Here is a 26865-nt window from a genome sequence, read left to right as displayed (position 1 = left end):
CTCTATATATCTACATCTATCTACATCTATATAGATGTTCCTATATGCTGGAGTGTGCTTTTTTAGCGTCCACGTTCATCCCAAAGGTGTTCAATAGGGTTGAGGTCAGAGCTCTATAGCAGGAGATCTTCCACCCCAATCAATATAAAGCACATCTTCATGTAGCTGATGCTGGAACAGGTTTTTGGTTTCAAAAGACGGCATATGGCTGGAAAAGTCAGGTGTCCGAATACTTTTGTTCGAAACACAGTTTGACCTGAGAAGGTGCGGCTTGTGCTCTAAAAATCTGCTTTATAATTTATTTATTTATTTATTTATGTGTTTGTTTGTTTGTTTGTTTTATTATTGTTATTACTTTTTGTTATTATTAATAATATATTTAATCGATTTGTGATCATTCATTCAAATTTCTCCGAATGTCTCATTGAGCTCATCAATTCCTCGCATTTCTCTGTCTGAATGCAGTACGACACCAAAAAACGGATCTCGGCCGAGGCGTCTCTGAGACACGCCTACTTCCTCAGTCTGGGGGAGAACGTTCACTCCCTAGCAGACAGTGAGTCGCTTCACCACATTTACATCGATGTTCCGTTTGGGCTCTGCGTGTTCTTTACCCTCATCCTCTTCTTCTTTCTGCAGCTTCGTCAGTGTTCTCCCTGAAGGAGGTGCAGCTTCAGAAGGACCCCGGACACCGGAGCTCCATCTTTCATCCAGGTCAAATATTAATAATAATATTAGTAATACAATTGATTTTAAAGTGGCTTTCAAAACACTCAAATGCACACCATTCACCATCACTGTTGATTTGTGTAAAGCTGCTTTGAGACAATGTCTGTTGTGAAAAGCGCTATACAAATAAACTTGACTTGACTTGACTTGACTCAAGGACAGGGTACAATCATAAAAATCAAGACAACAATACAAACAACAACAACAAACAACAGCGGTTAAAATTGAACTAAAAAAAAACTAATCTAAACACATGAAATTTAGGACATGATTTAAAAGTGGTCAGACATCCACTTTCTCATATAGATTATAGAAGAGAATTCCAGAGATGAGGAGAAGCCCAAAACCCCATAGTGACTAAACGAACAGAAGATTACAACAAGAGAACAGATGAAGAAGATCTCTCTAAGATCTCCATCCAGGTCATAGGGTTATAATTAATCAGGACAGTCCCCCAGGTGTACATTTCCACAGGACAGTGTGGGATGTGAAAATAATTCCATAAACACATCATGATTCAGTGCTTTCCCAGTTTCCTTCCTGAACATCAACATGTGGGCGGAGCTTCGGATAAAGCAAACTATCGATTGGTTAAACACAATCGTTGCACAATGGCACTGTTTAATATCTCTATTAGCAGTAGATGATGTCATATCCTATTGAATATGAAACATTTGATATGGTGTTTAAAGATGCTTTGAAGATGTTCGATATGGATCACAATATTTCAGCACCTTTGGCTCACAGCTCCTGAAACAAGAGTCCATGCGCCCTCTGCCACATACATGCATACTTTAAACATTTATACAGTACAGTACTGTAAATTGCTCTGTTTTGCTAAATGATGTACTGTAATTTGTAAACTTACAATATATATATATATATATATATTATATAAATATAGCGGGGGGGTATCTCACAAAAGTAAGTACACCCCTCTCACATTACAGCAACTATTTTAGTGTATCTTAGGCAGTGCTACATAACAATGGTGCTCACACAAAATACTGACACTTTAGACACAGTTTTGACATGTTCACTTCGGGGGTACTTACTTTTGTTGCCAGTTATTTTGACACTAATAGCTGTATGTTGTTATTTTTAAAGAACAGTAAATCTGTACTGCTCTACAAGCTACACATTAACTACTATCAAATATATCCAAGTTTTTATATATATATATTGTAGTATATGGTGGCATAACTACTTTTCCTCGTTTCAGGTCGGGGGAAGAACCGCAGGCAGAGTATCTTCTAACGGCTCACCAGTGAAGGAGGAACATCGTCACCATGAAGCGAATGGCTGTAAATCGAAGCAAACTGCCAAGCTGTATCCCAAACCTCCTCACACACACACACACACACACACACACACAGCAGACTGTGCGATCTATTCACCGCTGTTTTACACAGTTACAGCTGAGCAGCTAATCGCACCAGTCGTAGCTTCCCGTAGCTGTGATTTCTCAAGACTCAGATCTGGATCTGCAAAAAAAACCAAATAATAACAATAATAATTTTACTGTCTGTGTTCACGTTACAATTAAGAAAGAAGTGACTTGGATAATATCTATAAAATTTTATACAAATCACATCAAATTATAACAAAAGTACAGTATATATGAATTAAAAGAACATATTCACCCTGTGCAAATCCGCACCTAAAACGAATCCATTCGATAATGACCATGTGACCTTCAACCGCATGCTAATATTGTTATAATGATATGTATTTACACATCTTTTATCAGCATGCTGGTCTTTATTCATGTTGGTTAATGTTCTCTACGTGACCCGCAATGCTTTTAAAAGACACGAAGCGAAATTTAGTTCTCCATCAACATCATATCAACATAAAGGAAGCGATGCGGCGGCGCTTTAATCCTTTAATTCTTCGTACGCTAGCACCTCCTCATTTGTACACTCTTTTTAGTATGCAAATTTCATGCTAAACAACAGTGTATAACTGTTTGCATAACTGCATTGCATTCCGGGACAACGTCCGCACCTAATGACTTTACTGACACTGAGAGTAAATAAGAACTAAAAGGTCGTTCTCACATGAATAATGAAAATACAGCCAACAACCAGATGAGGAGTTCCCTAAACACATCACAAACAAGTATCAGGGTGGAGTTTTCCTTCAAATCTATAAAACAAATGTGACATATAGCGGACGTAGTTTTAAGTTTTTATTAGACAGTCTGTCTAGTCAAGTTAAACAGTGGTGGAAATTCCATTAATAAAAGTTGTCAAAATGCGATCAAATGTGCACAATTCACTGCCAAACGTCAATTCAAATCAAGTTTCAATTCAATCCATGTTACAAATGTTCGTCAAATTTATTCTTAAGTTTTCTTTAAAACTGTTCACAGTCACAGTATGTATTTGTTAAGAACAGTTGTGCTGTTAGCGGTAGATCATTTCTAATCTGGCTGAGGTAAAGAAGCAAGAGTTTTTCAGCTTCTTAAACAATTAACTTGTACTTCCCTCTCTAGGCTCTTGTAACATACATGTAACATGTGAGATGATGTGGCCTGTACACTGCACTGCATGCATAAAATTTATATAAAGTGCCCTATAGGTTTACTTTACATATAAGGAAACAAAGTGAAAATACACTTTGGGCTCTCCTACACACAGTAAAATGAGATATTGCCCCATTAGCACTTGTACATGTGCCAAAATAAGACTCCAACAGACTTCCATCATGCTTGATAATAGGATGAAGTGCCCTCTAGGCTTCCTTTCATGTAAGAAAATATATACAATAATAAAATGCCCTATAAGGTTTTTGTAGATGTTTAAAAAATGGGACAGTGTGCCCTATAAACTCCTTTATATGCATAAAAATAAGATGAATTGCCCTATAGGCTTTCTTACACATCAGAAAATTAGATAAAAATACCCTTTGGACTTTCCTTTACACAATAGAATGAGATGGTGTGCCCTATAGACTCCCTTATGTGCATCAACAAAAGAGGAAGTGCTCTATAGGCTTTCTTGCATACAGGAAAATGAGATAAATACCCTTTTGACTGTGCCCTTTAGGCTTTGTTACATGTAAGAATATAGGATGGCATGCTTTACAGTCTTGTTTACATCTGTCAAAAATAAGATGGCATGCCCTATAAACTCCCTTATATGCATAAAAATAAGATAAACTGCCCTATAGGCTATAGGCAAAAAGGAGATAAAAATTCCATGTGGACTTTTCTACACACATTAGAATGAAATGGCGAACATGATGAAATGGCTTATAGGCTTTTCTATAGGTGACAATATGATATGATGTGACTGATATGAGTTTCCTCATGACTTTGCCTCATTTCCAACATGCCAGGAAATAAGGCGAGGTGCCCTATAGGAATGACACATGACATTGTATTACAGGGAGATCTTCAATAACAAATTACTGTCACTGCCCCAAACAGCACAACCTATACTTTATATATATATATTAAAATATATATATTTCTCAATGTCACACTTTTTATCCATTTATAGTTAAATTTTGTGTTTTTATTTCTCTCGATTGACATGGGCAGGAAAACAACAAAAAACTATTTCAGCTTATCATGTTTCTGAAAACCGACTTACAAACTCTGGAGACTCCTTCTATAAATGTTAAAAAAGCTAAAGTGCCGTTTCTATAGAAACGATAACGTAAATATAAACCTTCTGACCAATGAGGTTTGAGAATATAGCGAGTGCCGTGGTGTACGTATGTGGTATATTAAGTAGACGATTGTCTGTTTGTCTTTTCCACACAAGTCTGGGATGTCAGACAGCACACGACGTGTCCAAAGTCTGCACTTTTAACCTAAATATATTTATGAATTCTAACGAAGCCACACGTTGAGACACAGGGTTGTGGTGTAGTGTGTAGTATTAAATAAACACTGTCACTTTCCTTGTGCGTTTTACCTCAGAGATGAAAATGTTCTTCGAAGCATCTAAAGGTGCCTTGTACAAATCAACTATGATGATGGGTAGAATTTGTTCAGCGTTTCATTTAATATGTTCTTTTAATACTGTTATAGGTTCTAGAGATGTTCTAGAGATGCTCTTCATCAATAATTGCACATGATTTATTGCTTGGTATGATGAGTTGCTCAAACGTGTTTGCACATGGCATCCAAGTGTCCTAAATTTTGTCTTTGCCTCCTCTTTTCTTTGTTACTCAATATTTCCTTTTTAAAAAATAAAGCACTATATATTTCTAGTCAAAGCCATTAAGTGCAGAGAATCATAGTGACGTGGTTTTTAAAACTCAAGTACACAAAAAAGCATCTAAAATACAGGAAGAAAGGAAGAGTGAGGAAGAGCAGGGCTGGGTTCCAGTACTGACCGTCATCACTTCCCCTCATGATTTCTCCCCGATCTGTTCCAACACCTGAAGTAATATTTGTTGGATGAGCTTTAACATTTAACATTTTCAATAGAAACAAGCTATAAGATTTTTTTTTATTGGATTTGAAATTGTGATTTATACATAGCCAACTGCTAAATCTATATTACACATCATTTCTGGTGATAGCTGTGGTGAAAAATAGACAGTCGGAGTGCCCACTAGGGTGTCATTATGGCATATAAAAAGTACCGTTTGGTAAATAGTGTGATAAATGCCATCTAGTCTGCCATTATGTGCCAGTAAATACAATGGAATGCCATCTATGGGGCACTCTCAGTGGGAAAAATGTGATGCAGTGCCCTATAGGCTCTGCTGTATGTGACAAAATTGTATGTCCTAAAAGTTCAAATTCTAATTCACGGAGCAGCTTACATTTATCTTATTTGCACAACTGTGCAGGTTGAGGAGGTTTAGGGCCTTGTTTAGGAGTTCAGCAGAGGCTACTTGGCAATACTGTGATTTGAGCTCATTACTCTCAGATCAGTAGTCCATTTTCTTAAGAGCTACCAATGGCCTTTTCACGAGCTCCTGTACATGTGACAAAGTGGAATGTCAATTTTTCAGCATCCAAGAAAATTAGTTGATGTGCCCTATAGGCTCATCTACACACAACAAATTGAGATGGTGTGCCCAAAAGGTTTTCTTATACACAAAAATTGAGATGAAGTGGCCCATAGGCTCTCTTAGATGTAAGAAAATGAGATGTAATGCTCTATAGGCTCCTGTCTGTCTGCCAAAAAGAGACAGTGGGCCCTATGAACTCTGCTACATGCATAAAAATAAGATTGCATGCCCAAAAGGCTCCTCTACATGCCATAAAACAAGATAAAGTGCCCTATTGGGTCTCTTGCATGTAAGAAAATGAGATGACGTTCCCCTCCTCTACATGTGATAAAATGGGATGGTGTGCCCTATAGATTCTCCTACAAGATAATAAAGTGCCCTAAAGGATCTTCTTTACATGACAAAAAAAGATTAAATGCTGTATAGGTTTTATAACATACAACAAACTAAGATGGTGTGCACCACAGACTCTCTTTACATGTTCCAAAATGAGTTAAAGTGCCCATTTCGCTCCCTTATATGTGCCAAAATCAGAGAAAGTGTCCCATAGGCTTTCTTGGATCTAACAAAATGAGATTAAGTGCCCTGTAGACTCCCTGATACCCATAAGGAAATGAGATAAAGTGCCCTGTAGTCTGATCAGCATGTGACTAAATGAGATTGAGTGCCATATTAACTTCCTAAACGGGGGTTGTTTCCATTCATTTTTTTGCTCCTGCCCCTTAGGCAGCCTGCAACCACCCCCTGATTGCCCATGCCTTCTTGATACTTTACTGAAAATAAACCACACTCTGCTTCTTTGTTGCTTGTGTGCGATGGTGGGTTCTTCCTGAGGGGAAGTCAATGAGGGTTTGTGATGTACTGGAGAGAGAGAGAGAGAGAGAGAGAGATTGCAGTTTGTGTACTTTAAAACCCTCCTCTCCCATGTGTATGTTTTTGTGGTAAAAATAAATACTATTTGAATTAATATATTGGACAGAATTAATAGATGTCTTTTAACAAGTGTTTTCCTTCTTCTCAGTAAATATTTTGTCAGGAAATTGACTGTATTACATACTATTTAGATTACGTCTATTTATAAATTGAAAAATAAAATGGGAAAGATTTAGATTTTTGTATGAAATGTGATATTAAATATTTTGTGTGACGTTTATTCGATTTCAGTATCTCGAAGCTGAATGTAATGTGATTGCTGAAGAAGCCAAAAGTGATTCAATAAATTTAAAAACGAAATAAATGATAAAGCTCAGCAACCGAGTCAAGCTTTTTTTCTACCACTGAAACAATGGCTAAATTATTGGCGCCCTATCCATAGAACGATCGAGATCATTTGTGAATAAAAAACCTGACACACAATAATTCACACCCTACTCTGGATAAAAAGTAAAGCCCATAGAAAAATCATCCCTTTTAGTATAATTGAAATGTATTCACAGATTTTTCTCTGGAAATTCACCACCATGTGAATGTGTATACACACAGAGCTGAAATACGGGCCAATATACTGTACACTACACCTTCTCCTCCAGTGGTTTTCCTTTATTATAATTATTATTATTTCTAACATTGTACATTAATACTGACGACATCCAAACTTTGAAAGAACACATATGGAATTAAGTAGTAAACAAATAAGTATTAAACAACCCAGAATATGTTTTATATTTTAGATTGCCCATTTAGATACATTTAGTTTTGATGACAGCTCGGCAAACTCATGGTATTCTCTCATCAGATTCATGAGGTGCTACTGTACAAACCCGTATTATGGCAAGAAGCACTCAAATAAATAAAGACAAAAGACAGTCCATCAAAATTTTAGGGAATGAAGGTCAGCTGGTCCAAAGAATCTCATATACTCCAAATGTATCCCCAAAACAAATAACACTATGATAAAACAAGCTCTAATGAGGACCATCCCAGGAAAGGAAGATTAAGAGCTACCTCTGCTGCAGAGGAAACGTTTATGAGAATGACAAGCATCAGAAACTTCTGATTTACAATAATGCTTCTTGGAGTTCATGTGGTGGACATATTTTAACAGCAACTGTTCATTGGAGACTGGGTCTCCTCAAGTCAGACCTCCAGGGGGGCCTGTTTTAGGCCAAGAAACACAAGGAATGGACATTAGATCAGTGAAAAACTGTCCTTTGGTCTGATGAGTCCGCATTTGAGATTCTAACTACTGTGTCTTTGTCAGACGTATTGGGAGTGAATAGAAGATTCCTGGTTCCTACTGTGAAGCATGGTGGATGTGTGTGGTGTGGTTTTGCTTTGCTCTTGACACTGTTGGTGATTTAGTCAAAATCGAAGGCACTGAGTAATGGAGTGAAGCATCAGATGACCAAGCTTTTACAATCACTTGATCTAAATCCAGTTGAGATGGTTTGAAATGAGTAGGGACAGAGAGTAAATAAAAAAGCAGCCAACAAGCATTTAGCATCTCTGACTATGAAGGTTGAATGAGCAGAGAAATAGAACAGCTGAACATAAAATATTGCAATTTACACAACATAATGGAGTCCATACAAAGAGAAATGCATCAGTGACCAGGACATTGTGTCTTTGTGGTGTATTAAGAGACAGGGTAGCCAGGGTAATGTCGGGATACTACTGCAAAGGAAGAGCCTCTTCCATCAGTGGTAAACACTGTTTAGACACAAGAGGAAGGTGTATGAAAGGGATGTCTGGTACTATCCAAAAATCATTAAACCACAGCTCTCACCTTGACTCTCCTGTTTCCACCACAATTGTTCATCAGGAGCTCCACAGGCTCAATATTTATGGTCCTTTCATCACTCATGGTCCTTTGGTTATGCTAATGTCAAACATCAGTTTTAATGGAGGAAGCATTGGAAATCTTGGGCTGTGGACAATGTGGAACATATAGTGTTCTCTGGTTGGTCCACCTTCACCGTATTTTCCAAATCCGAGAGAGTTAGAGTGTGGAGAAACCCCAAAGAAGATCACAACGTGGATTGCTGCAGGTTGATGCCCCCCTTGGGTCTTGGGTAGTAGACTACCTGACTGGAAGACCTCAGTAGGTGCATTTCCAACACTGTGCATCAGAAAAGTGGGACAGTGCTCTCTCTTTTCCTTTTCACTGATGGATCAGATATTTGAGATGCATTATTTCCTAAACACGTCACTCCCAAATACTTCTGAATAATTCTGGACTTTGTACACCCAGTGGTTTCAAAATTGTACCCTGAAGTGGTGTCATGTATCAGGATGATAATGCTCCAGTACACACAGTGAGACTGGTGACAGAATGGTTTGATGAACATGAAAGTGGAGCTGAACATCCCTCATGGCCTGCACAGTCACCAGTTTTGATCATTATTGAGCCACTGTGAGGTGTTTTGTAGAGGAACAGTTTAAAATCCATCTGGCTACCATGCAGGAGTTTCTCTGTCCTTCACAATATGAACTCATGCTATATAAAATAACATGATATATACAGAGAGAGAGAGAGAGAGAGAGAGAGAGAGAGAGAGAGAGATATGAATGTATGTAGGTTTAAGATTTTTTTTTTAATTGAAAAACCTTTTTTTGACTTGTATATTAAAATTTAAGGGTGTAAAATATTTATTAATATTATTGCATATATTTTAAATATATATATTTTCTTATTCTTCCTTTTTCTTCTTTAACATCTCCTCCACCTCTTCCTCCTTTCTTCTTCTTCTCCTCTTTCATCCGTTCACACCTGACTCAGTTCACCTGTTAGTTAAGTCCAGGGTTGCCAGATTGGAGCAATTTGCAACCGCCTATATGTGACATCAGTGAGGAAAAGTTTCCGCTTAGTGCTTTAGTAAAACAGCGATAATTAGGCAACCCGTGGTAAAGTTTGGTGTAAAATAAAGGCAGCGTGGGAGGATGCAGTGGGAGGATCATGTCGACGTTTGAACACTTTCCAAACTCCTGCATGCTCACGTGCGTGTCAGGCTCACCAGCGGGAGAGAGAGAGAGAGCGCGCGCGCGCACACGCCACTCACCCGCCACACGCAGCGCCGCACACGCACAGCGCGATGGAGCGGGAGAGGAGCTGGAAGGCGGTGCAGAACGTGATGAGATCCCGGAGCTGCGCGCTGTTCCGCGGCCACTGGCAGCCCACGCTCACCTACTGGAGCGCGTTTTTCAGCTTCGGCCTGTGCCTGGCCCTGCTCGGCCCCACCGTGCTCGACCTCCGCTGCCAGACGCGCTCCACCCTGCAGCAGGTCACCCTCGCCTTCTTCGCGCAGCAGTTCTGCCTGTTCCTGGGAAGCTTCGTGGGCGGATTCTTCAGCAAGTCGTGAGTAGGAACAACACAGAAACTCAACACGAGCTCAGCGTGGAGGTTCTGGAATAAAGTTCACCCCATGGAGTCCCTCTGTCTCCTCCTCCACCCACTCCCACCAGTGGCACGCGCCTTTATTTATAATCAATTAAGGTCATTTGCTCACGGAAATTTTATAGCACAAAAAAATTCTCCCCAAAACATTACTTATACAGATGTGAAATCCCCTAGATCTGTCTGTCTGTCTGTCTGTCTGTCTGTCTGTCTGTCTGCAACTTTGTCATTGTAAATCACAGATACACAATAATGAAATTCAGTGTTGTGTCTCCCAAAAATATTCACATTGTGCAAACTGAAAAGTGCAGATAAATATAAATAATTTAAAATATTTATATATAAAAATAAATGTACAACAATTTCGGAATCAACAGAATCGGAATACTTTATTGATCCCGCTGGGAAATTGTTTGGTTGCCGTCGCTTACAGTAAAAGTTAAAAATGAAAAGTAAGAAATATAAATAAATGTGGTTATATTGAGAGAAATGAAACTTGCACTGAGATTCCTGTACATAATTGCCAGAGGTATTCAAAATATGTGGCATGAAAATAGTATAAATATATCCTGGAGCAGCTGTTTAACACTCAGAGGGAGGGGTTATTTAGTATATAGTCTGATGACCGCAGGCAGAAATGATCTCCTGTGGTGCATGTTGGTTGTATGAGTTGGTCACTGAACGTCCTCCACCTTGAGACTGACCAGGGTGCAGTGGGTGAGAGGAGTTATCCAAGATGGAACGTACTTTAGACAGCATCTTTCTTCCAGATGATATCGTCAGAAAGTCCAGCTCCTCCCTATCATCACTGACCTTGTGGATCAGTTTGTTGAGTCTGTTCGTGTCTGCCGCTTCCTGCCTGCTTCCCCAGAATACAACGGTCTTATAAAACCTCCTCGGCACTGTCCTGCAGATGTTGGAGGACCTCAGCCTCCTCGAAATAATCCTGTATAGTACCACAGCGTTCTTGATCCAGTTTAGTTTGTCTACGTAAGCCCCCGGGTATTTGTCCTCCACCAACACCAACTTTTTCTCAGGTCTATGAAGAAGTCTATGGAGTAGACGGTGAAGAGGAAGGGAGAGAGAGCACTGTTCCCTTTGGGGCCCCACTTTTTCTGGTTCACAGTGTTGTAAATGCACCTACTGAGGTCTTCCAGTCAGGTAGTCTACTCCCAAGACCAACCTGCATCGCTCTCAGCATCTCACCCTGAAGTGCCAGGCTCGATCTCGTCAAAAGCACTGGAGAATTCCAAGAACATGACCTTCACAGTACTCGCTCATACATGGTTCTTCGCCACACTGTTGCCACAAAGTTAAGGAGACACAACTGTATACAAGTATAACCAGTTCCAGCATCACTATGCCCCTGTGCAAAGCCACTTTACATGGGTTTGAGTGGAAGATCTCCTGCTATAGAGCTCTGACCTCAACCCTACTGAACACCTTTGGGATGAATGTGATCGCTGACTGCACCCCAGGTCTCCTCTTTTCATCTACATCAGCCACAAAACCCTTGTGGATGAATGAGCACAAATCTCCACAAGCACATTAACATCGACCCAGAAGAGTGGAGGTTCCTATAACAGCAAATAGGAACTGAAAATGTGGAATTGGATGTGCAGAAATCACTTATCTCTTATCTTATAGTCGGGTATCCAGTCTTTTGTTTTGAATGGTGTATATAGATATTTTGGAAAATGCAGATTTTTATACTTTTTTAAATACTGCATTTATTATGAGGAAAAAAATCATTTATAATTCTATTATTTGGAGAAGTAAATTTGTAAATTGCCACTTTTTTGCCCCGTTCTACATCATCTTAAAACACATTTAAATAAGGAGTATTTATAAAACTATAAATATTTAAATATTAATGGTGTCACGATTGGATTTTGTTCTTTTGTTTTAGATGTTTTTAAAAAACAAAAAAAACAAACAAAAAAAAAAGTTTATCATCTTAACTTCTATCACTCTTTCGCTTTCTTTTTCTCTGTCCCCCTCTGAATCTCTGTTCACCTGCGTCTGTCCGTCTCTCTCTCTCTCTCTGTCTCTCTCTCTCTCTCTTTCTCTCTCCACCCCCATTTTGTAATGTATTATTCAAAAAATGTTCATCTTCCATCTCCTCTCATCTCTTTAGGCTTCATTATTTAATGTGATGGTGTTTAGTTAGTGATATGAATTCAGTTATAGTTTCAGGACTGGGGGTTGCAAAGGGGCAGAAAATTCCTGGTAAATTTATTCCCTTAAATTCCCATATTTTCCTTTGAATTTCCACAGAAAGTTTCCAGTCTTGAAAATACTTTGGAAATTTGCAACCCCAGTCAGGAACCGAGCTACGTGTACTTTCGTCTGTAACCTGCAACGAACACACTGACGATAAGATAAATTTCTTAGTTTACACGCACACGTGATTGTGAGCAGTAAGTAAACCTGATTTTACGTCTCATTGCCTGAGAACTCCTGGTGAACGTGTATATCTCGGCGTTCCTGTACCGCTTTATTACATTCGAAACTCTGTCCTCATCCAGGAACCTGAGCTTTAATGTAATCTGGGCAGTCTTTTGTTTTCACACCACTCGGATTAACAAAAACATGCAAACACCATACACGAGAACAGGAGGTTTTCTCTACAGTATTTGGTTTCAAGATCTTAGACACGCAGGAGAGCGTTCACGTGACGCAATGAACATCAAACGTGTTGCCAGGAGTAAAATACCTGGTTACAATTTGCATTATTATAAGGATTAATATAAGAAAGTCTTTAAACATTTTGTTTGTCAATGAAACAAGTTAGTTTGCTGATGTTCTAGCAGCTATAAATGCCCTTCCATTGACCTCTATCCTGTTTTCCTTGAGGTCAATAAGGAAAAACAGACCTGATTGATGAACACAGCCAGTGTTGATCGGTGTGTTTGGCACATCCATCTCGCACAAGGTGTTTCTATAGAAGCGCTAATGTGTTAGAACTGTGCTGATGTCAGAGCCTTCTGACCAATCAGATCAGAGAATTCAGCCGTTGTAAGGAAAGACCAAAAACAAAATCCGCTGCCATCACAAAACTGTTCCTATTTTCTTTCCAGTCTTTTCCTTTTTTCCCACGTTCTCACTCAGATGCTTGCACTCTCACTCACACACTCTTTCTTTTATTGAACAGTGCAGGCAGAACGACTTTGATTCAGTCATCAGTGCAGGAAGTGAAAGGCGAGTATAAAACAGTAAGCTCTGTGTTAGTTAAAGCACGGCCCGGGGCAAAGGCAAAGGCAAAGTTTCCAGCAGCTTTCAGAGCGGCTGGCAATAAAACTCCAGGGAAGCGTGTCGATAACCATCTCGCACTTGTTTGTGCTCAGAATCTGACCCCCAAATATCCTCTACCACCACTTTATTTTCCCCACAGAGCAAACATCTTTAGGCGAGATTGTGGATAAGAGACATTTCAAGGTGATTCAGGATGTCAACATATTCCTGTTCCTCAATTAAGTAATATGAGGAAAAGGTCTCTTTAGAACCGGAGCGAGGAGGGAGGTGAAGTTTTCCGAGCGGTGTTTTCTTGCTGGGACGTTTGATTGCGTTATCATTTTGAAGGCAAATAGAACGTTTTCAAGGTGAGATCAAAGTTGCTGCCAATCAGAAGTCGTGTTGCCGTGGTTCCCTGCATTTATATGATTTATTACAGACGTCTAGAAGTTCTTTAAGCCTCAAATGCAAATGAAGCTAGTGTGAAATCCGGCCCAAAAATTTAAACACCAAGTAATCAATTCATTTCTTAGAGGAAAAAATGATTATAGACCAATTAGTACTGTTACTCTTGTAGCTGGTAGCCATGATAGAAGCCTGGTTTTCTCACCTCCTCCACCTGAAACAGTTTTTGCCCCAAACTAAACGATCCCAATCTCTTCTTTCCAGACTTTGCTCCTCTTTGTCGTCCCTCACTGCATCCACCTTCATCATCTCCATCGTCTTTGCCTTCATCCCACTATGCAGCAATCTGCTAATGCTGGTGACTGCCATGGCAGTTACAGGCCTGGCCATGGGGATCATCGATACCATCTCGAACCTTCAGCTGGTGAAGCTCTACCAGAAGGACTCCACTGTCTTCCTCCAGGTCAGGAGATGCCTACCATGGCTGAACATGTATGGGCATAGTGGAAACCTGACCATCACACTTAAATGGTTGATGAATAAATCTGGAATGCAAATGAATGTTCTTCATTCAGTCATTATATTTTTAGAAAGGTCTTCCATTAGATGTTGATCTGGTTTGAGTTCAGGTCTCTGAGCAGAACACAAGTTCTTTCACACCAACAGGTTTGGGCCCCTCGGTGGGGGAATATATACAGTATATATTGATTGTGTGATGGTCATGTGTTCACATAGTGTATTTTGTTTTAAAGTCAGGGGTCCCCAAACTTTTTTCTGTGAGGGCCACATAATTTATCCTTTCTTTAATAGAAGGACATGGTGTGAATACCAGTATTATTGTGGAGATTTTATAATTTTAAATGTATTAATTTTGTCTTCTAATGCTAGATTAGTTTATCGTATTCTTCTGCACCGTACAGACAAATGAGCATGAGTGAGGCTTTATCACCTTTTTAAAACGGCATTATTACTATCATAATGACATTTTTTTCAAGTTGGTGGGTGAATCAAACAAATAATTAGGTTGCGTTAATAACGACCCGTAGTGGATTTTACCAATAGCTGGGTTGGATCGTACTTGCAGATAACCGATTAATCAAAATGGATACTGGGTAAAAAACAAAATAGTACTGTAATGGAAATATATAGGAAATATAATGGAAATATGCATATTCATTAATCAATATAATTATATAATGCATATTATGAAGCGCTCTCCGTGCAGCGTTCAGTCTCACGTGTTAAAACAAACAGCACAACAATCAGTGAGTCGACCCCTAGAGGACGCTTTCATAATGACAGTAGACTGGAAGCCGGAAAAACTATCGTTGTGGATTTTTGCCGATGGTTACAGCAATCAACTATCAGTGCGTTGAACTTTTAGTTAGAAAGCCAACCTGATCATCAAATACAGATATATGAGTAAAATATTACAAAATATGTCATTGTGCAAAGGTGGGGGCGGCCCGTATTCGGCTCACGGACTGTAGTTTTGGGAACCTTATTTTAAGTTAAAAGGTTGGGGATTGGTACACTGATTTAGGAGAACAAGCTCCTCCCTACTCCCGACAACATCTTTAGAATTCATACCTGATCAACTGTATAACAATGCTTTTCTGTTTTAAACCATATTTCCACAGTGGTGCAGTGAGAAACATTCCCTCTTCACCTACACGGCCCCTTGAGTTTGATCCTGAGTTTAAGTTCCTGTCTAATGGGAGTGTCCATCTGTAAACAGGAAAGATTTATTTGCGCCTCTACATTGCCCCTAGGGGTGAGAGGTTTGAATGGAACGGTGCCCCATCCAGGTTATATTACACTATTTACTTCCAGAATTCCTCAGGATCCTCTGCCACCCTAAAGTTAAACAGGCTTCACTCAAGACATGTAAATCTTTAAATTCAGCCATTAGCCATCTAAAGAACCATTCTGGAGCCATAGCTGGCTGTAACCATGTTGCATTTTGATTTGCGATTTGTTCACTACTCGCATAACGGTTTCATTGACACCCTGAAGAGTCTCCAGCAAAACCCTAAATGATCCCATGTAGAACCTGACAATGACGATTGTTTAATTTTTTTTAAAATGTTTTTCCCATCTTCAGGTGCTGCACTTCTTTATTGGTCTGGGGGCGTTGTTGAGCCCCCTCATCGCTGACCCATTTCTGTCAGAAACCGACTGCATTTTAGGAAACTCCACCAACTCCTCATCAACCATGAGACACCTGAGGAACACGCTATCTGGCAGGCACCTGCACAACGTGTCCCAAATTTCTCTCGATACCGAAGGTGAAGTGGTCACCAACGTGTCCTACGCCTTCTGGATCATGGCGTTCGTCAACGTGAGTAAAGATGTAAACACATTAACAAATTTGAAAACACAACAATTCAGACAAACTGGAAAAGATGGGTTTAGTTTGCGACTGGAACACTTACCGATCATTGGACGAGACACCTGTCATTTAAGATATACAGGAAATTATTATTATTTTTTAATTAAGCAATTAGCCATATACAAACATATAACAAGTACAATTTGCATTAAAATACACAGAACAGGAGCATGAAAATACAAATGTATACCCATATATTTAAGGGAAAGAGGGAATAAAATAGATAAATAAATAAAATGTTATAATAATAATAAAATTAAACAGGGCTATGGTTTATTCTGTAAATCATATTTTTCTATAAAGGACAAAAGATTCATTGCATTTCTCTTTTAATCTCTTTAATTAAATTTTGTGAAAGAAATAAACACATTATAAAATGTCGGTTTCACTTTCAAGTATTTCGATTTGTGTATATAAAATTTTCCCATCAGAAGTATATTATTAACAAGAAAGTCGTCTTTGTTATTGTTCATTACAAGTCCAAAGATAATGTCCTTCACGGTGAAAGTTCTTAGATGGGGAACCTTTTGGGTAAAGTCAGTTATGGATATCAGACCATAAGGCGTCTGAAGTAACAGTCTGCAGCAGGAGAAAGTTGGAACGTATGTGTAAAAGTGTACAAACAAAATCTTTGTCATGATATACTGCATATGAATGTCCTTCCTCAAAGTAGCTTTGAATTAATTCCTTTTTCTCCTTGTTTATTTCATATATTTAAAAGTGCACTAATCGAAATAAAAAAAGTTTAAAGTAAACGGAGAACTTTACACATGTATAAGATGTCATACTTCCTGTATATCTTGATTGACAGGTGTCTCGTCCAATGATCGGTAAGTGTTTCATTCACTAACTATACCTACCTTTTCCGGTTCGTCTGAATTGTCGTTGTGTTTTCGGGTTTATTTTGTTTTTGCGTTTGTTAATTTGTTTTCTGATTTAATGTTTTGCGCTTCTCGGTCACCGTAGCTTTGTGTTGAAGTTGCTAAATTCATCTTGTTTGAGGTGGTCACTTATTGGTTAAGGCATTGGACTTTGGATCTGACAGTTGTGAGTTTAAATCCCAGCCACACTAAGGTGGGCCCCTGAGCAAGGCCCTCAACCCCATCGCTGCTGAGCTGCACGAATGCGATAATTGCAACTCACTCTGGATAAGGGCGTCACCCAAATGCCATAAATGTAAATGCTGTTGAATTTGCTGTATATAGAAGACATAACTCATGTTTAAGGAGAATGCAGTGTTGACTTTACAGCAGATGCACTGCGTGTCATTTATCAGTGTTGCAGTGCAGTGACTTTTGAGCTTATAAAATAAAGATTTCAAGCTACATAAATATAATAAAAATTCAGCATAGAAACCGAGTCACCGAGGGATGCACGGCCATCTTTAAAACGTTTAAACGTCTTACTGAGCGTCTCATCACCGTACTGTGCTCGAAGTCTTCTGTAGATATTAATTCAATATTACATTTAAGTATCAATTATTAATAATGGAATTGGTAATTGGTGTTTCCAAATTTTTTTTTTTCTGTCTCATTTCAGCAACAGACTGATGAAAGAGAAATGCAAATCAGTGACTAATTACACTAATGACTTCTGATCCCCAACTCCTGCCGACTGCTCGAATGACGTACTGAAGGTTTGCTTTTCAGTGTTGCGCGTTTGCCTAATATTCCAAATAAACAGCCACCTACAGGTTGTGAATACTTTATTTAAAAATCTGCAACGGGATCTTCTGTATATTATTTAAAGAACACGGTGATATGATGGTCAACAAAGAATTCCTGCGTCCCCTCTACCTTTTTTTTTTTTTTTTTTTTTTTAAGACTTTGCAGACTAGCTTTTTCACAGTGTTTATTTGCACATGTGTAAAGAAGCTTATTCTATTTTCCAATTCTGTCCTTCTTTAATCCCCTACAAATACAGAGTGTATACATCATGAGGTGTGCCTGGCGTCCCTCCTCGTCTAAATAAACCAATATATAATCTGAAGCACTCGCGCTAATCCTAGAAAAGCTTCTGGCTTGAACAGTAGGAAGATAAAACCTTTTAAAAGCAGATGATGAAACACCCATGGCCTATAGAAAGGGTTTCAAACTCAAATACTCGAATACCTGGACCAAAAAATAGATTTCTCTATTCTATTGATGCTGAGTCAAGGTTATGTGTGTTAAAGTAGAATAGGACGATTGTAGGGAAACGAAGGACCAACAAACTATTAAAATATATGCAGTATTGTGTGTGTATATTTGTGGACATCTGACCATAAGATTGCGCTTTTTTTTGAACATCCCATTCCACATTTAGTCCCCATTTGTCATTATAATAAGCTCCACTCTTCTGGGAAGATGTTTCACTAGATTTCATGGAGATTTGTGTAATATTTCATTCAGCCACAAGGGTGTTAGGTACTGATGCAGGCGAGGTGAGGAGGCCTGGGGTGCAGTCAGCGTTCACATTCGTCTGCTCTAAAGCAGGAGATCTAACCACATACTTTCAAACTGATGGAAAGCAGATCTTCACGGCGCTATGGTTTGTGCACAGGGGCATTGACATGCTGGAACAGGTTTGGGGTCTTCTAGTTCAAGTGAAGGCAAACTTTTTATGAAACCGCATCCAAAGACGTCCTACACAATTGTGTGCCTTCAATTTTGGGAAAACTGTTTGGGGGGAAAAAACACATTTCTGGAAAAGGTTGGGGTTTTTATTTTATGTATATATTTATTTACTTTTAAAAACAAATAACCAGTACAGGTTTAGCTTTAATGCTTTTTTTTTTTTTTTCTTACCAAATATTGTAAATGGTGAACACTTGATCATGAATATGACTGAATCGCAATTATCACAGTTTTGCATTCATTCATGACTGAACAGATGATGGAACTGATGGTACTTAAATGATGGTGCCCAGATGAGCATGGGTTCCCTTGTGAGTCTGGCTCCTCTCAAGGTTTTTTTCCCCTCAGCACAGTCACCACTTACTCACTCAAGAGGGATAAACATATAGGAATGCATTTCTTAATTAAAATACATGATCTTCTATTTATTTATTTATTCTATGTTAATTGGTAAGTCCTTCAGAGCCTATACATTCTACTGAGTAATCATCAATTATACCGAGGATGAAAATGTTCCTGTATCTGTTCTGCTAGAACAGTAGTTCTGCAGTAAATACAAGACAGTTTAGAAAAGACGAGGTGTTGCAGCGTGTTTTTCATTTAGTGTTTTTTTTTTTTTCTCAATAATAAGATTTGCAAGTGCACACATGCTAAATGAAACTATGCATCCGTTTGTGAGTTTTATCACCTGCAGGCAAGAGGAATGAAAGGATTCTGTGAAAGGATTCTGTCAACGTGTTACATGGCCATTTAATTTTTCAGAATCCATTAGTTATTTACCAGTGTGAACGTTTTCATTTGAGGCCTTTCCGTTATTAAGTTTGTTGATTCAAAACCGAACAACGTCGTGAGAAAAAAAACAATCTATGGCGTGCACTAGGATCCGAAATGAATACCGAATGCTTGTAATGTGCACGATTTCTCTACATCCAGCTTCCTGTGCCTATCGCCGCTCTGGTCCTGATGTACCGGGAGCACCTGCTCCCGTGTTGCCCCGAGCCGGGTCCTCGTCTCTTGGACAGGGAGCTGCACTCGGGCGCAGTAAGGATGCAGAGTAGCTCGGAGAAGACCGACTTGAGCACCACAGAGCTGCATGAACCTACAGGCAAAGTTCACCTCTTTCCTTTCGTTCTGAATGGTTATGAAGGAATAGTCTAAAGTAGAGGTGTGCGATTTATATATGATTGTTGTTTTAACAATACAAATTAACCACCCCTAGTCTACAGTAAAACAGACAGGAAGCAAGGGCTCAAGTAATTTCCAAGAACTCAAGCTCTGATTTTGTTTCCTTCCCAGGCCACATGGACATGCTCAACTGCAACTGCCTCAGCAAGCTGAAAGGACGTCCGCCATCTTTCTTTGGCCTCCATGTCTTCGGAGGGATGGTGCTTTTTTTCTCAGATGGCATAGTGGTACGGAATACCCCATATTTTCCGATTGCATAGTGGTATGGAATTTGTTGCGAATGATTGATGGAAGTGTGACATGAGGGATCTTCTATCCTTTGCACCTCAGGGGTCATACACAGGTTTCGTTTACACCTATGCTGTGGCTCCTCCCATGAGTCTGACCCACAAGATGGCCGGCTACCTGACCAGCGTATTCTGGGCAGCCATCACGGTGGGGCGTCTGGCCTCCATCCCGCTGTCTTACAGAGTCAAACTCGTTCGCTTGCTCGCGTTTAACCAGGTGAGAAGAAAAACCTAGCAAATGTAACTATTCCAGATGTGAACAATTTAATGACTGATCTAGACTGCTTTAGTGGGACGTGGCAACTTGGTTTAGGCATTGGACTTTGGCTCTGAAGGTCTTGAGTTCAAATATGAGTTTAAAACTGGGGCCCCTGAGCAAGGCCCTTAACCTCATATCTGCTCTGTCATTTGATTGAGATAAATGTAAGTCGGTCTGGATGAGGGCGTCTGCCGAATGCCGTAAATGCGGTATCTCTGCTTTACTGTGTAGCTTCTCAAGTACTGCAGAGGATTTATTAAGACCTGCATTATGTGTCAGAAACGGCAAAGCCATCACAGGAGGCCGCAGTTTACCTTTCACTGACCCTCTATATGAGAATTATTTTACTAAGAGTTAGTATTTATATACATCAAGTCTAAATGCACTGCATACTACAGCATGGCCACTGGAGCTTTTTCAGCCACAAGGGTGTTAAAGGCAGGTATTCGAAAACTTAGCTTAATAAACGTAGTGGGCAAAACTGCAAAGAGCATGCTGAAGCTACAGGAAAGTCGTTGTTCATTGTGATGAGGGCAGGAGAGGTCGGCCAACATGTCAAATAAACAAGCTGCTAAACCAGCTCTGGAATCTCTACAAGTTATAGATATCCATTTAAGATGACATCAGTGTCTGGAGTCGGATGCTTCTGTAAACTGATCGTCTCAGACCTGTTGCTTAACACAAACAGACTTTGTTCAAGATCAGAGACAACTGAGATACAGATGGGCAAAAGTGACTTTTCAGACATATGTGGGTTTTTCCCAAAATGTTAGATATCAGTACCTGACTTTAATAACACCCTTGTAGCTGATTAATTCAAATGTCCAAAATCTAGGGAAACATCTTCCCAGAAAAGTGGAGGTAATTAGAGCAAATTGGGACTAATTGTGAAATGCGATGCCCAAAAAGCACATACTGTACTGCTGACCAGGTGACCAAAACTTTATGTATGCAATATATATAAATAAATACATAAAATTTAGGGCTGTTCAAAATGTACCTTAAATTAATAATTTTCAAGTTTTTATGCAAATGTATGTTTATTATTAAACCATTAATAAAATGAAAATCTTTGACACCAAACGGAACATTTGCTATGTTTCCACAGGGACGGTTTAAACTGCCGGATGTGTGCATCATGGCGGATTTTGGAGCTTTTGAAGTTTTTCACAGAAATGAGCGCTTCGTTGATCAGATTGGTGCAGTTAAAACTCATTAATGTTAACACACATTCATTTTGACAGCCCTAATAAATATATATGTATTTGTGTTTATTATATATAAAAAAATGTAAATCTAAAAAAAAAACTCAAGTAAGCAATTTATTCTTTTATTAAATACTAAAACCAAATTATTTAATTTTACCCTTTTAATTTTGGATTGAATAAGCAAGATTTGATAAAATTTATATTTTTGTTAATTAAAAATGAATTTACATTTGACCGTGTTATTTATTTATATTTATTTTTAATTTATATAAATTTATACTACTAACTTATTTTAGACATTTATATTTAAAAAAAAAAAAAAAAATAGAGAAAAAATGTCTAACAATAGAAATTTAATTTCATAAACAACAAAAAAAGGGTGTGGGCAGTTTACTGGTTTTATTCTCTTGCTGTTCTTTTCTGCTTATTTGCATCATAAACCAATCCAGCCATAAAACAAAGTACACGTCGACATCCTTGATCCTGGTGCCTCAGTCACTGTGTGCGATTGCTCTTTGTGTAAGGTGTATCTTGTTGTTTCTGGAAGAGTAAATGAGGTCATCAGGACTGGTGAAGGTAATGAACCACTCGATACCACACTGAGTTTAAACAGCAGCTAGAGTTTATCCATGAGGTTTATTGGGATGAAAGTATTGGGACACCCGACTTTTCCAGCCATATGTTGCTCATTTTTTAAAAGTTGGAGGCACACAATTGTATTGGACGTCTTTGGATGCGGTTTCGTGAAATCTTCTCTCCACTTGTACTAGAAGACCCAAACCTCTTCCAGCTGACAAGGCCATTATGCACAAAGCCAGCTCTATGAAGATATGCTTTACATGGGTTGGAAGTATGTGGAAGATCTCCTGCTATAAAGCTTTAAACCTATTGAACACTTTGGGATCTATGTGAATGCTGACTGCACCCCAGGAACCTCCTCACCTTCATACCTACATCTCTACCCTTGTGTCTGAAGGAGCACATGGAAACTAAATGTGGAATGGGGTGTTTAAAAAAAAAAAAAAAAAGCACACACTGATCTTATGGTCAGGTGTCCACCATCTTTTGTCCATATAAGTGTATCTAATTAGCTGATTTTGATCTGAGTGTTGATTAAGAGCCTTCCTTAGGGGGGAATTGAACTCACAACCTTCTGATCAGAAGTCCAATATCTTAACCACTATATCCAGATCTATTCCATGCTCCACCAATGGGACATTTTATAGAGTATCTTTCTAGAACTTAAGGATCCTAAATTGCATCTTATCATGGAGAACCTACACGATCCCAGAATTTATTGGGGATCTCGAGCAGTTTGACGTCATGTGAAAATGAGAATGCAGCTTTTGATTTTGGTCCAATTTGATTTGTTCCTCCTGCAGGTTGGAGTGATAGTGACTCAGTTGCTTCTGCTCATCCTCTACACGAACAGCACCTTTCTATTCATCGGAACCTGCTTCCTGGGTCTGTTCATCAGCAGCATCTACCCATGCATGCTGGCTTACACGGAAGATCTCCTCGACTACAAAGGTAACGATCCCTGTGTGTCAGCAAGAATCTGGTGATGCAATATGTATATTTTATTTATATTTATGAATATTATATATTGTATATTATTGTATATTTCCTTGTTGACTGTTTGGTGCTGGATGGCAGCTGTTTACTGATTTTATTCTCTTGCTGCTCTCTTCTCCTGCTTTATCTCCAGCGCCCCCTAGGGAACAGGTAGTAAACAGGTGTAAACATTAGCCGCGTGCCCCTGTGCTAGTCACTGTTTAAGTTCAGAGATAAGAAGACTGCTATTTATCAAACGGTCAGGATTTAAACTCTAAACAAAACAGCTGCCGTGAATCTTGTCTGAATATTTGTTTTAGTTTTTTTTTGAGAAGTGATACAGTATCGCCAAACAAAATATCGCGATACTCTGGTGTATCGATGTTTTCTTACACAGCGACCAGCATGTTTTCAGTTTCCGTTGTGACCGAGCGGTGACTGTATGACCGATGTTTACTCTCGGCTTTCAACGAAGACCAAGGACACGCCAATAGGATGTGCAATCCTTTGGCACTAAAACGAGTCGTTCCTGTCTTGAGCCCTGATATCATCACATTGACTTGCCAGTGTGAGACGGCCTTTTTTTTTTTATTCTTATTCTATTCAGGATTCATCCGCAAGGTGCTTGTATAGAGCGGCGTATACCTCCGAGCCGCTCGCTCGATCCATATTCAAGTAAATGATAATTGATCTCTTCGGAGAGCGCGCTTTCGGAGCGGGCCGAAGGAATTAGCGAGGGCTCGGCGCAGCTCCAGTTTGAAAGACATTAATAACCTACCCGAATGCAAGTCTGGGCAAGTGAATAATCTCCTGATCCAGCAGAGAGAAATTAAAGCGGCATTAGTTCGTCCTCCGCGGCTTCGACGCGTTCCCTCCTGTCCAATTAATTTGAGCTCGATCCTATTAAATCTCACGCCATCCCAAATCGCTCTCAGAAGTTTTTCACAAAAAATGACCACGCATTCCGAATGACTGCAGAGAGTCTTTTTTCTCTTTTTTTTTTTTGATGTATGTTTTATGAGGGAGATTTAATCTGAGATTTCTGGAGTATTCTTTCAAAACATCTTTCCTGAATCTTCTATTGAAGAACATCAGTGTAATTTTATCAAGATTTTTCTCTCTCATGAAGGTTGTGCTACCACAGTCCTTGTGACCAGCGCTGGAATGGGAGAGATGCTCCTGCAGCTGCTGGTGGGGTCGGTAAGGAAACCCCTAATACGCTTTCGCTCGTACGCAACCTCGACCAGGGTTTAAGATTTTGACCTCCTTTTGTGGTTTTGTTCCAGGTGATCAACACGTACGGCAGTTACAGCTTCATGTTGTGTGGGATGATCTTCGGCTGCATGGGCTTCACGTTATTCCTGGCACTGCTTTTAGTGCAGCACAGACACCAAAAGTACTTGGCAGGTACCGTAAACTTTTTACTGGCCTACGTTCCTGAAAACGCACAATTTCTAGACACAAAATTCCCGGTTCGCTACGTAGCTCGGTTTTTAAGTCACGGTCAATTTCGGGGCAACTAGAAAGACGAAACGTACAACACAAAATTGCTTTTTAGGATTTTTCTTTTTATAAACGCAGTTTATCATTAACATTTCTGAACATCAACAGTTTACATTTAAAACAATAGAAAAACACTGCATATATATTTATTATAAAATATATTACAATACTTTATAAAAAAAAGAATAAATCTAATGTAACACACTTGTTTAATTATATTGATTTTATAGTAAGTAATCTATTAAATTGATTAAATACAATTTAAATAATTGGAATTTTTTTATTTATTTATTTATTTATTTTTTTACATTTTATAGATCGTATCTGGGTAGTGTGTGTGTGTGTGTGTGTTACATGTAATATAAAATGTTCATAAGCTATGATCTTTTAACTTAAATTCTACGTCTTCATTCACTCCCTCCATCGATATGCAGATTGTTCAGGATTTTCTCAGTTTAAAAGAAATTCTTGAAGCCGTACATTAAACGCAAACGAATCCATAGCGTCTGCGATCACCAGAAGTGCCCCACAAATCGTATATCCGGTACGGAGCGAGTATCCACAGCCACACTGCGCTAACTCTAGTCTTTTATACCCATGGCAGTGTTGAGTATGTTTAAGTTAATAATAATTAAAAAATGATAACACACACATCGGCGCTGCACTCAAGAGGCGGAGGCTAAACGAACTTAAAATCCCTCAGGAACGTACAATGTGCCCCAGGATTGCATCTGCTGCACCGAACACAAGATTTGGTCAGAATTTCAGAGGTCCAAGGAGGAGGAAATCGCACTAACGCTGATTGGATTGATTTCTAAAGCTTTGAGAGAGACAGCTTTTCATCGTCTTTGGGATGGAAGTCATTCCTAGCTAAATTGTTTCCTACATGAAAGTTTGTAGTCCCCTGACTAGTCTCTGATCCAGTGAGCTGCCTTCAGTGGCTTAAATGCTTTGATTTTGCTTTGAAAGAGGATCCGAGTCAGAAGCTGCCATGGCTACGCTTAAACAAACGAACTGAACGACCAGCTGCTCTTTAATACCTTTAACTTCTCCGCTAGGATACTTTGAGTGCTCAGGTTTCGTCTGAAACTGGACCGTGATCTCCCTGATGAGCGTCAATTCCCAGGCAGATAAAATGGAGGGTTTCCAGTGTGGTCTGATGCTTCTGATGATATATTTTTTTTGTATTCTGTCGTTTTCTCTGCCAGCTGCTTCCTGTGTCATCGCTGAAGCAGAAAGGGCCAAGACTAACGAAGCTGAACACTAACTGCCACGGGGCCCCGGCAGAGTCCAATCGGACCAAGATGGCCACCATGTTGTAGGAAAAACATGGACCAGACGGAACGAAAGTCGTGGGGGTGTGAGGATCTTCACAGCCTGAAGTGATGGAACTTTGTATAAGACCAGTCGTTCTAGTCATTGATGCGTGCAGGTAGATGTAGTCGTACGCCGGGAGAATTCAGGCCTTTAGCTTCCAGATTCTGTTCTCATTGCCAAAGTTTGATCCTGTTTGGACGCGTTTGGTATGCGAGTTGGGCTGAGACTTGTTTAAAGCTTCTATGGAACCCTCTAGAAAGAACGGTTTACACTGTTTGCTTGTTTATATTTTTTTTGCAACCGAGTTCCGAAACTGTAAATAATTCAACAGTGTAAACGAACAAATGCACCATTTTTCAATCCAGTTTAGTTACAAATCCAATGAAAGACATCTGAAGATTAAACTCTGAATAAACCTACACCATGAGTTTTTGTCTAAAGTTTTCTTCTAATAGCATGTAATGTGTCGAAATTAGCGCCTTTTTTATTTTCACTCGTCTGTTTTTTAAAGCAGCTTCTGCACCCGACGCACAGAACTATAACTCTGCTTCTCTGATGGACCCTTGTGAGGTCTTGGAAAACCTCAGTATGAGCATGACCACTGAACTGTAACTCAGTTTCAGGAAGTTTCTGATGATCTTGCAGCCTCAGCATCTTCATGGAGAGCAACAATTCTAATCCTCAGAGACTCTTTACCATGAGGTTCCATGTGGAACATCCAGTGGTCAGTATAAGAGAAGTGTAAACTGAACAACCAGCTGCTTTTTAATACCTTTAACAGTGGAGTCTGATACTTAAGATAATTGGATGTATCAGACGAGTCAGATGCCCGTCTGATTGGGTTCCTCGTGTCGTGACGTCGTGTAG

The 26865-nt window shown here is 39.3% G+C and overlaps 3 protein-coding genes across 5 annotated transcripts in view; 2 read left to right on the top strand and 1 right to left on the bottom strand.

Moving 5' to 3' along the window:
• cdk18 (cyclin dependent kinase 18) overlaps positions 1 to 6955 on the top strand; it is a 73708-nt gene extending 66753 nt beyond the window's left edge. For all 3 annotated transcript variants that reach the window (XM_046875184.1, XM_046875185.1, XM_046875186.1), the window contains 3 exons: positions 466 to 556; positions 640 to 714; positions 1952 to 6955. In XM_046875184.1, the coding sequence (XP_046731140.1) occupies positions 466 to 556; positions 640 to 714; positions 1952 to 1986 (201 nt within the window). In that variant the 3' untranslated portion in view covers positions 1987 to 6955. The remainder of the gene's footprint in view (positions 1 to 465; positions 557 to 639; positions 715 to 1951) is intronic.
• Positions 6956 to 9331: 2376 nt separating this feature from the next.
• On the top strand, positions 9332 to 26417 carry mfsd4aa (major facilitator superfamily domain containing 4Aa). Its single transcript, XM_046874945.1, has 10 exons — positions 9332 to 10000; positions 13943 to 14141; positions 15783 to 16019; positions 19619 to 19790; positions 19982 to 20097; positions 20201 to 20374; positions 23007 to 23154; positions 24308 to 24378; positions 24465 to 24585; positions 25890 to 26417. Exons 1-10 carry the CDS (start codon positions 9738 to 9740, stop codon positions 25946 to 25948), a joined length of 1560 nt encoding a protein of 519 aa, XP_046730901.1. The 5' UTR covers positions 9332 to 9737; the 3' UTR covers positions 25949 to 26417.
• Positions 23279 to 26865, bottom strand: part of elk4 (ETS transcription factor ELK4) — a 17728-nt gene continuing 14141 nt past the window's right edge. Inside the window, exon 7 of the mRNA XM_046874948.1 lies at positions 23279 to 23338. The gene's annotated coding sequence lies outside the window, so the exon portion shown is untranslated. The remainder of the gene's footprint in view (positions 23339 to 26865) is intronic.

This window comes from Silurus meridionalis, chromosome 19 (genome assembly GCF_014805685.1).
Source record: "Silurus meridionalis isolate SWU-2019-XX chromosome 19, ASM1480568v1, whole genome shotgun sequence".
Classification (NCBI taxonomy): Eukaryota; Metazoa; Chordata; class Actinopteri; order Siluriformes; family Siluridae; genus Silurus; species Silurus meridionalis.
This window is presented reverse-complemented; position numbering and strand designations above follow the sequence as displayed.

Coding starts and splice junctions, on each gene's coding strand:
- mfsd4aa (XM_046874945.1), top strand. CDS start 9,738: ATGGAGCGGGAGAGGAGCTGGAAGGCGGTGCAGAACGTGATGAGATCC. Junction 14,142..15,782: donor ACTCCACTGTCTTCCTCCAG/GTCAGGAGATGC, acceptor TCCCATCTTCAG/GTGCTGCACTTCTTTATTGG. Junction 19,791..19,981: donor AGAGCTGCATGAACCTACAG/GCAAAGTTCACC, acceptor TTTCCTTCCCAG/GCCACATGGACATGCTCAAC.